Source organism: Labrus bergylta, chromosome 4, assembly GCF_963930695.1.
Source record: "Labrus bergylta chromosome 4, fLabBer1.1, whole genome shotgun sequence".
Lineage (NCBI taxonomy): Eukaryota > Metazoa > Chordata > Actinopteri > Labriformes > Labridae > Labrus > Labrus bergylta.
The window spans coordinates 31,583,295-31,594,789 of record NC_089198.1 but is presented as its reverse complement, the minus strand read 5'-3'; the positions used below and the strand labels follow the sequence as shown (position 1 = coordinate 31,594,789).

Below are 11,495 nucleotides of genomic sequence, written 5' to 3'. Positions count from 1 at the left end.
GGGAGCCCACACAGCAGACTAAAACAGAAACAAGCTAATTAGGAAGGCCAGCTCCATCACAGAGGCAAGAGTGCTCTTAAAACCTAAGACCATCCTGAGAAACTCTGTACACCCACTACACACCCTGGATGTGATCCAACAGAGACCGTTTAGTCACAGGTTGATCACCTCGAGGTGCAGAACTGAAGGTTACAGGAAATCTTTTCTCTTAACTGCCATCAGACTGTTTCATGGAGAATAAAGCAAGATGAATACATGTACTCATATTTATTCATAAATAAACTAACAGACTTTGTACACTAAAGGTGAATCACATTTCTAGTGTAGTTTTTAAAAACAGATCTTAGTATTTTTGATGTCTTGTTTTTATGCCTGAATGGTCTGTGTTCAGTTTTTATGTGGTGTCTTGACTGTGATTACAGTTGCTGCTGTGGCAGTGTAATTTCCTGCAAAGGACGAATAAAGTATCCATCTATATATCTCTATCTGAGTGAAGACTGTTTTTAATTTGAAAGTTTTCTCGGCACACACTCCCTCTGAGAGCTGAAAAAGAACTCATGATGATGATGATGATGAACTTCTCTAAAATGTGGAAACGTTACAGGGTGGCGTCACAAAACTCTGATTTGTTCGTTTGTTGTTCAACCAGTTGGAACACCCTGAAGAATCTGTCAACAGCACACCTTTATCGACGTGATTTCTCTCTGCAAGACATTAACCACCTGAAGGAACGTTGGTAAACATGACGAGGGCTCTGGGATTTTTGAACGAGGTAAATGATCTTAATTTTTCAATTCAAAGTCTGTTTTCTAAACCACTGTTAGGATTAAATTTACTGATTAATATTTAAATGTTTTAATGGCAGGATAAATAGAGAGAATGAGCTGATTCAGATTCAGATTTTCTTGTGATTTTTGGGTTCATGTTCTATTGTTGCTCATTTCTTTTCCTATACATTATTATTATTATGAATAAATTATTATTATTATTACATTATTATTATTACTACATTATTATTATTACTACATTATTATTATTATTATTACATTATTATAGGGAAATATTCTCATAACCAGTAGAAAAAGTACAAAATTAGTGCCATAAATGTTTCATATTTTAAGGTGTGTGTGTGTGTGTGTGTGTGTGTGTGTGATAAGTGGTTACTTGTGCTTCTCTTTAATCATTTATATTTAAGAGGATCAGATATAAAGGTTGGTCCATGAAGATTTTAAAGTCAACATGTGACTCAAGTTCAGACACTCAAAGTTCAGCTTGAGAAAACTAAACAATCAATCTCTCTTTTTCTAAATCATGTTCTCTTTATTTCTTACAGACATTGCAGCAGACTGAACGGACTACAAATATGGATACTTTTGTAGTTTCAAGAGTGTTTGAGGTGTGTGGAGGTCGAGGTCTCTGGGGGGCTTCTACTGACTCACTCTTCCACAAAAATCATCTTTATTCTCTGGCCTTCAAAAGAGGAAGTGGACACTGAATGATGATCGTACAACGAGGAATCAAACTTATGAAGTAAACTGGTGTGAACACAAATGACCAGCAATCTCTACAACCAGGACTGTAGTTAAAGCAGCTCGGCTGAAGTGAAGTGAAGCAGATGGGATCACAAAAAAAGTGAAAAAAGACTTTAAATATCATGGATAAGACGAAGACACAAAGTTACATCAGACATCAAGATGAAGACACAAGTGCTTCCCAGTCACTCAACTTTAAAAGCCACATTAAGACAATTACAAAGTCAGCCTACTATCAGCTGAAGAACATATCAAGAATTAGAGGACTTATGTCCCAGCAGGACCTGGAAAAACTTGTCCATGCTTTTATCTTCAGTCGTCTTGATTACTGCAACAGTGTCTTTACAGGTCTGCCTAAAAAATCTGTCAGACAACTGCAGCTGATCCAGAATGCTGCTGCTAGAGTCCTCAACAAAACCAAGAAAATGGATCACATCAGTCCAATTCTGAGGTCCTTACACTGGCTCCCAGTCTGTCAGAGAATAGACTTTAAAATCCTGTTGCTAGTTTATAAAGCGCTTAAAGGTTTAGGGCCAAAATACATAGTGACCTCCTGCTTAACTTGGTCTTCTGTCATGGGAACACTCAACAACGTCTGGATTTGTGGCCACAATGATATGACCATGTATCTCCAATCCCTTTGAAACCACAGAAGATAATGTGTTTTATAAAACATACGGCTCAACATCTAAGGTAACCTGAAATCTGATTGTGGGAAATGATTGGGGAGCTTTAAAAGAACCAAAGATGCTGTTGTTAGATATTATCGTTATTCAAGCCTAGTGGTTAGTGTATGTGCCCCATGTACAGAGGCTGTAGTCCTAAAAGCAGGCGGCCTGGGTTTGTATCCAACCTGTGGATCCTTTTCCCACATGTCATTCCCCACTCTGTCTCTCCCTCTCCCAGATCTCTGACTTTATCCACTGTCTTGTCTCTAAATAAAGGCATAAAAAGTAAAAAAAAAAACCATAAAAAAACAGTCAGAGAGAGCTGTAAACGCAGCTCAGTGTTTAAGACGATTCATGATTTTATTGACCCTATATGATTTCAGTTTGTTGCCTGTATGGATCCAAAGCTTCAATAGTTTAGTACGATGACAAACCAGGAAATGAAATCAAAGCAGAATGTTTCTGGATGGTTCCATCTTGGCAACTTTCCTGTTATTACATAAGACAACACGTCATATCAGGTGATCAGCAGGCCATGTTTACCTGGTAGCTCCTGAAGTCAAAAAGCCAAAGAAGGCATTACGTTAGTAAACAAGACTCTGGCTGTTGAAATGGTAAGATTATAGGTGTATAAATATATAAGTATATATATATATATTTATAAATATACCTGTTTAGGTGTTATAGAACTGTCTGAATGAATGTTTATGTAGTTTCAAGACTGTTTGAGGTGTGTGGAGGTCGAGGTCTCTGGGGGGCTTCTACTGACTCACTCTTCCACAAAAATCATCTTTATTCTCTGGTCTTCAAAGGAGGAAGTGGACACTGAATGATGATCGTACAACGAGGAATCAAACTTATGAAGTAAACTGGTGTGAACACAAATGACCAGCAATCTCTACAACCAGGACTGTAGTTAAAGCAGCTCGGCTGAAGTGAAGTGAAGCAGATGGTGAAAAAAAGTGAAAAAAGACTTGAAATATCATGGATAAGACGAAGACACAAAGTTACATCAGACATCAAGATGAAGACACAATGAAAGTGCTTCCCAGTCACTTCTGTCATGGGAACACTCAACAACGTCTGGATTTGTGGCCACATTTTCTTCATGACCATGTAGCTCCAATCCCTTTGAAAGAACAGAAGATAATGTGTTTTATAAGACATACGGCTCAACATCTAAGGTAAGCTGAAATCTGATTGTGGGAAATGATTGTGGAGCTTTAAAAGAACCAAAGTTGTGAGAAATATCCACCCTAAGACAAAGAAGAGATTTGCAGCGTAGCGCATTTGCCAAATTTACGGAGGTTGTCCTATTATAATGAGATCATCCTTTAGAGGTGGACAGGAAACCACGCGTGTTAGGGTAAAGTTCTAGCTGGAACAGTTATTTTAATATAAGTTAAATAGCCTGTTTAGTCAACGACTCTGCATTGTTCCTGTTCATTTGAAGAAATGGTGAGATTATAGGTGTTATTGAACTGTGTGAATGGATGTTTATGTAAACTTACCGGGGAAGTAGTATTAGCTAATAAAATTAGCATTAGCATCGAGTTGACGACGATAGCTGTGCTAATATACTTTATCGATCTTTTCATCTTGTCCGGTAACATATTTAAGGAGGGCAGCGTGTTTGTTGGGCTCGGTGAATTAGATTGCAGTCATATTTTTCTTGGCGATCGGACATTTTGTCATGTCGGAGGGGAAGTCCATGACATAACTTTCATTGAAGCAGTCGGTGTGGAAAAGTGTGTTTTCTTTAGCTTTTCATTCTTGGATTTGGATCTTGTGTTCATGCTTTGTAAAGTTGACTTATGTTCTGTGTTTATATTTTTATAACTGGACATTGAATTGTGTAGAGTTTAAAAAGGATAGAAGAGGTCAAAAGTTTAATCAAATAACTTGTTAATAATTTGGTAACTCTTCAGATTAATGTCACAATATTCACCATTTACTAGTTTTTATTAGCGTGCTAATTCGTAGCATACTAAGAGTTTGCCCTCAATAGCTCCTAATGACTGCTCATTGGCAGTTGTTGAACAAGAATTAAGATCTTAATGTGCTTTGCTTAGTACGGTCATTATTTCGGTCAAATTTCCCCCCTGGGAGACAATACAGTATTTTACTGTAAATCACAATAATTGTCTTGTTGTTTTATACTCAGGTTCAACCAATAAAACCTGAGGAGTCATCTACTCCGGTGAGTATGATTATTTTATATCTTCCTTTATGGATGCAAACACACACACGCACACACACACACACACACACACACACACACACACACACACACACACACACACACACACACACAATCACATTATAAACAACTGTATTTGATATTTAATCGTGAAATATTATTAAAACAGTATAAAGATATCTGTCCTCTCATTATCATATGAATCATGTTTGATCTCCTACAGGTCCAGTGTGTCGATGACCCTACTGATCTGACTGGAGTCGTGGTGGATGGAGAGAGAACATATCCATTACCTGATGTAAGTGTTTACTAACTGAAATGAACATTGATGCAAACCTTTTTTCCATAGATGAATATATCCAGCAACAACACTATATCTTATTCCTCCTTCTTGTTTGAGGCCAATCTTCTTGAATTTGATGTTTATTTGGGAATAATGGGAAGTATAAATCAAGCAAACCTTTGGCCCACACTACAGCACTTTCAGACTAAGCTCGTTTGCAAGGCCGTCCTTATTATTCAGCATTTTTCCTGTGTGCTAGAGACCCTCTGACTTTACCTTTCTGTCCCCTGTGCTGCTGCAGCCTCTGATTGGGAACAATCAGAAGAATCATGTGGACAACTCACCCAACGTGGGAGGAGTGTTGGAGCAGCAGAGACCCTTAGGTAAATATGGATAGTTCATCTTTACAATCTATGAAATATGTTCTACTTGTGAGTTTTATTTCTAAAATCAGAATTTAAACTGTTTTCAGAGGAGATTCTTCACCAGGGAGAACACTCCCATAGTGACACCACCAACAGGGGACCCCAGACCAGGTACTTTACGTCTTTCAGGTCACATACTATCCAAATGATGTAAAAGTCCTTACTCTTTCTTATGTTATGTTACAAAAGATCAACGTGTACTTAAGTCCTTCTTGTGCTGGGAGAGTACCTACTCTGGTGTAAAGAAAAGCACACACTCAGCCTTTATGTCTCAAAAGCCTCCAAAAGAGCTTTAGGGCAACTCGACAAAGATTCATTTGTGTGTAAAAACGATATATTCTATTAATTTCCTGTCTTGAGATGTCTGTATGCTAAATGATTGAAGTTAGAACCTGACTGTTTTAGTGACATTATCTCCTCTTGTTTGCAGATGGAGTCTGACTCATCTATTGATGGTTGCTGGGACCCTGATGGTGACCCTGATGGTGACCATCCCCAGGGAGATGATCCTGAGTGCGATCCTGACGCCGATCCTGAAGGGGATCCTAAATGCGATCCTGAGGGGGATCCCGAAGGTGATCCAGAGGATGATCCTGAGGGCGATGGCTGCTGGGACCCTGATGGTGATCCTGATTATGATCATCCAGAGGGAGATGATCCTGAATGCCATCCAAATGGTGATCCTAAATGCGATCCTGAGGGGGATCTGGAAGGTGATCCCGAGGATGATCCTGAGGGCGATGGCTGCTGGGATCCTGATGGTGATCCTGATTATGATCATCCAGAGGGAGATGATCCTGAAGTGGATCCTAAATGTGATCATGGAGGAGATCATGGGGGCGATCTGGAGGGCGATCCGGGGATCCTGTCCTATTACAGTGAGATCATCCTTGAGAGGTGGACAGGAAACCACGCGTGTTCAGGTAAAGTTCTAGTGGGTTCAGTTATTTTTAAATTTCTTGAAGTTAAAAAACCAAAAAAAGGCCTGTTTAGTCAACGACTCTGCATTGTTCCTGTTCATTTGAAGAAATGGTGAGATTATAGGTGTTATTGAACTGTGTGAATGGATGTTTGTGTAAACTTACCGGGGAAGTAGCATTAGCTAATAATAATGAGAATTAGCATAGAGTTGATGACGATAGCTGTGCTAATATACTTTATCGATCTTTTATATAACACGTCCTCACAAAGGGAGCTGCTTCATCTTGTCCGGTAACATATTTAAGGAGGGCAGCGTGTTTGTTGGGCTCGGTGAATTAGATTGCAGTCATATTTTTCTTGGCGATCGGACATTTTGTCATGTCGGAGGGGAAGTCCATGACATAACTTTCATTGAAGCAGTCGGTGTGGAAAAGTGTGTTTTCTTTAGCTTTTCATTCTTGGATTTGGATCTTGTGTTCATGCTTTGTAAAGTTGACTTATGTTCTGTGTTTATATTTTTATAACTGGACATTGAATTGTGTAGAGTTTAAAAAGGATAGAAGAGGTCAAAAGTTTAATCAAATAACTTGTTAATAATTTGGTATCTCTTCAGATTAATGTCACAATATTCACCATTTACTAGTTTTTATTAGCGTGCTAATTCATAGCATACTAAGAGTTTGCCCTCAATACCTCCTAATGACTGCTCATTGATAGTAAATTTGGCAGTTGTTGAACAAGAATTAAGATCTTAATGTGCTTTGCTTAGTACGGTCATTATTTCGGTCAAATTTCCCCCCTGGGAGACAATACAGTATTTTACTGTAAATCACAATAATTGTCTTGTTGTTTTATACTCAGGTTCAACCAATAAAACCTGAGGAGTCATCTACTCCGGTGAGTATGATTATTTTATATCTTCCTTTATGGATGCAAACACACACACGCACACACGCAAACGCGCGCGCGCACACACACACACACACACACACACACACACACACACATTATAAACAACTGTATTTGATATTTAATCGTGAAATATTATTAAAACAGTATAAAGATATCTGTCCTCTCATTATCATATGAATCATGTTTGATCTCCTACAGGTCCAGTGTGTCGATGACCCTGCTGGTTTGACTGGAGTCGTGGTGGATGGAGAGAGAACATATCCATTACCTGATGTAAGTGTGTACATCTTCTTGAATTTGATGTTTATTTGGGAATAATGGGAAGTATAAATCAAGCAAACCTTTGGCCCACACTACAGCACTTTCAGACTAAGCTTGTTTGCAAGGCCGTCCTTATTATTCAGCATTTTTTCTGTGTGCTAGAGACCCTCTGACTTTACCTTTCTGTCCCCTGTGCTGCTGCAGCCTCTGATTGGGAACAATCAGCAGAATCATGTGGACAACTCACCCAACGTGGGAGGAGTGTTGGAGCAGCAGAGACCCTTAGGTAAATATGAATAGTTCATCTTTACAATCTATGAAATATGTTCTACTTGTGAGTTTTATTTCTAAAATCAGAATTTAAACTGTTTTCAGAGGAGATTCTTCACCAGGGAGAACACTCCCATAGTGACACCACCAACAGAGGACCCCAGACCAGGTACTTTACGTCTTTCAGGTCACATACTATCCAAATGATGTAAAAGTCCTTACTCTTTCTTATGTTATGTTACAAAAGATCAAAGTGTACTTAAGTCCTTCTGCTGGGAGAGTACCTACTCTGGTGTAAAGAAAAGCACACACTCAGCCTTTATGTCTCAAAAGCCTCCAAAAAAGCTCTAGGGCAACTCGACAAAGATTCATTTGTGTGTAAAAACGATATATTCTATTAATTTCCTGTCTTGAGATGTCTGTATGCTAAATGATTGAAGTTAGAACCTGACTGTTTTAGTGACATTATCTCCTCTTGTTTGCAGATGGAGTCTGACTCATCTATTGATGGTTGCTGGGACCCTGATGGTGACCCTGATGGTGACCATCCCCAGGGAGATGATCCTGAAGTGGATGCCCGATGTGATCATGGAGGAGGTCATGGGGGCGATCTGGAGGGCGATCTGGAGGGCGATCCGGGGATCCTGTCCTATTACATCCTTGAGAGGTGGACAGGAAGCCACGCGTGTTAAGGTAAAGTTCTAGTGGGTTCAGTTATTTTTAAATTTCTTGAAGTTAAAAAAACAGGTTCTTCACCAGGGAGAACACTCCCATAGTGACACCACCAACAGAGGACCACAGACCAGGTTTTCTCAGTCTTTAAGGTCACATACTATCCAAATGATGATCTTTCTTATGTCATGTTACAAAAGAGCAGATCAAAGTGTACTTAAGTACCTACTCTGAAGCAGGAGCTGAAAAGGTTCTAGTAACTAAATGCTTCCTGCAGTGCAAAATAAATAAAAAAGGGGGAGGGTTCAATCAGTTCCTTGAACTTTGAAAATGTTCCTGCTGTCCGAAAACGCCTTCATATTTTATACAAACATATTATACTTGTTACAGTTTGTATATGATTATGGAACGAAAAGCACGACAAGAACACAGATACTCACAATTTTTGTGTGCAGGGGAGGGGGAGTGGTGTGATCCTTCGCTCAGTGTGAGCGTGCTCGAGTGTCCCAGTGAGTGCAGTGTCCAACCCGTGGAATCCTTCACGTGGTTCTTTCTGTGGTGTCCTCGTGTTTTCCACACGGCAATGTCCAGATTGAAACGGCATCTCACAAACACAGTTCAGGCAGGCAGATGAGCGGGCAAGCAGACAAGCAGGCAGGGCAGCAAGGCACGGAGGGTTAAGCTTGAACTGAAGAGCTTACTACAGGAGCCAGGATCTACTAGTACCAACTAGCTGACCAAACGATCAGGCGACGGGTGAATCTGATAACACACACAGAGCACTGCACAGAGGGGGAGATACATAAGGATCAAACAGACAGTGACAAATAAACAAAACACAAAAGGAGAAGGGAGGGCTGAGAATCATGACAACATTGTCTTATGATACAGTGTATAAGTCGAGTACTTTAAGTAGCATCACAACAACTGGAGGAAAGACTGTGTGTAACAACAAAAAGTCTACTCTGATCTCTGGTGTAAAGAAAAGCACACATTCAGCCTTTATGTCTCAAAAGCCTCCAAAATAGCTCTAGGGTAACTTGACAAAGATTCCTCAAGAGTGTAAAAACTATATATTCCCATGATAACCATGATCCTGAGGGCCATGATCCTGATGGCGATGATCCTGAGGGTGATCCTTTGTGTGTAAAAACTATGTATTCTATTAATTTCCTGTCTTGAGATGTCTGTATGCTAAATGATTGAAGTTAGAACCTGACTGTTTTAGTGACATTATCTCCTCTTGTTTGCAGATGTCTGCTGGGACCCTGATGGAGATGATCCTGAATGCGATGATGATTGATGATGAGGATGATTGATGATGAGGGCTCAAGTGTCTTGAGATAACACTTGAGTTGACGCTACGCAAATACAAATTAAAAATTGAAAATTAAAAGCTCTGCCCACTTTGCAACTGTAACTGTAAATCATGTACAATAAAAATAATTATTCAATCATAAATAAGAACTGACATTTTTTTAATCTGTGAATGATTTTAATTTAGATAAGTGCTTCATGAGGATTTTGTGTCAGCCATTTTTTTATTAGCCAAACGGCGATCTTTGTGGAAGTGCAACATGTGTTCCGCTCCCAGGTAACCAAAACAATTCAATGACTCCCTCTTACCAGTCTAACTACTATTGACGTCCCCCGGGTCCTAGTGCCTGTAGCTAATGGTTCCTCGCTACTTTCATTTTTACCTTCCGTTTCGCTTCTATAGACTATGACTGTATTGTAATTCCTGGTGACTTTAATATTCACATCGACAACCCCAAGAATCTGGACACAAAACAACTATTAAATATACTAGAAACATTTAAATTCTCACAGCATGTTATGGGGCCCACACATAAACAAGGACACACCCTCGACCTGATTCTATCTAAAGGCCACAGTGCAACTATATGTTGCAATTTCAGGTCACTTCTGCATATTTTTTAATGTGATCTGCACACCAAAACATGACAACGTAGTCAGAATTTCAAACAAGCGTGTTATTATTGACAATACCACTGAGATATTTATTCAGGAATACATTAACCATAATTTGCACATCATGTCATCATGTGATGAGATGATGGACAATTTCAACTCGGCTTTAAGTCACATCATCAACATGACAGCATTGCTCCAGTCAAAACTAAAGAAAATAACAATAAACCAAAGGCTCCTTGGGGAAATGGGGAAAGGGTGAAGATGCTTAAAAGAGCTTGTCGAAAGACTGAAAATACAAGCTTCAGATATATTATGAAATGATGATGAGGATAATGATGATTGATGATGATGAAGATGATGATGGGGATTAGGTTTATTATTATTATTTTTTTTTTTTAAAACTCTTTTTATATTTTAGATCACAGGTTCTCTAACGTTTTGGCTTGTGTACCCCTTTGTCTGGCCAAGAACATTTTTCAGGAAATAATTTTGGAAAAGAACATAAATAAATTGATGTATGTGGTACATCTGTGATGTATGTGATGTATGTGGTACTGTCTTCTGTATGAAGACATACGTCTTCATACATTCATACATAATGCAAGCTATATTATAAATGAATATCCTGAAGTTGGAAATAGTGCCATATTAAACGTTGCATAGAGAACATGTGCTGTTAATTAATTTGTCTTTAATCAGTGAATGGATTTTCCTAGAATTCATTATATTGGTTTGTAGTGGTGCAACTTTTTTTTAACGACATTTGTCACGTACCCCTTGCTGTACTCTCACGTACCCCCATTTGAGAAACACTGTTTTAGATGATAGACGAGTCCAGTACAAAATGTCTTTTTAACTTAACAACCTGTATTTGTGAAGGGTTTGTGCCTGCGGATGACTCATCTTCATCTACCTTGGTCACTAATATCATTGACCCTGTAATGAGAATAAAACCATCATTAAACAGACTCATGTATGTTTGGTGTCAATGTTAAAATACATAAAGAAAAGACAAAGAATTAAAACGCATTCTATGCTATTACTACTTATAACAATGTAGTAATAATAGTTACAGTCATTAATATAAAATAATACTATAACTGACTATAACTGCAAAAAGAAGTGTTGAATGAATATCAGCATGCGGAAATCGTAAAGCTACAACTTGCAGGAACTGTCAACTCCTTTTTTGTAAGTTTTTTTCACAATAATGGTTAAAATATGTAATTTTAAATCATTAAACTTTTTTATTTAATTATGGAAGGCATCTCACCAATACGGTTCCAGGTAGGTTGAACAGCTCTCACTGATGTTCCTACAGGAGTTGGATTTAAATCTTTTTACATGTGTTGAAAACATTTATTTATGAAAACATTTGTGCAGGAATTTCTTGGTAAGGAATTTATTCCAGGATAT

At 38.6% G+C, this 11,495-nt stretch overlaps 1 protein-coding gene across 3 annotated transcripts; it reads left to right on the top strand.

Annotated features, from left to right (window-relative positions):
- The first annotated feature begins 647 nt into the window (after positions 1-647).
- Positions 648-11,047, top strand: LOC109978453 (uncharacterized). Of its 3 annotated transcripts, XM_065954376.1 has the most exons (14): positions 648-772; positions 1,334-2,225; positions 3,013-3,384; positions 4,365-4,400; positions 4,624-4,698; positions 4,985-5,066; positions 5,156-5,219; positions 5,539-6,031; positions 6,891-6,926; positions 7,140-7,214; positions 7,407-7,488; positions 7,578-7,641; positions 7,958-8,165; positions 9,398-11,047. In XM_065954376.1, exons 8-14 carry the CDS (start codon positions 5,561-5,563, stop codon positions 9,461-9,463), a joined length of 1,002 nt encoding a protein of 333 aa, XP_065810448.1. In that variant the 5' UTR covers positions 648-772; positions 1,334-2,225; positions 3,013-3,384; positions 4,365-4,400; positions 4,624-4,698; positions 4,985-5,066; positions 5,156-5,219; positions 5,539-5,560; the 3' UTR covers positions 9,464-11,047. The 3 variants fall into 3 exon arrangements, with proteins under 3 accessions (XP_065810448.1, XP_065810450.1, XP_065810449.1); XM_065954378.1 differs by lacking the exon at positions 3,013-3,384; XM_065954377.1 differs by lacking the exons at positions 648-772; positions 1,334-2,225 and having other exon boundaries at positions 2,241-3,384.
- Positions 11,048-11,495: the final 448 nt, after the last annotated feature.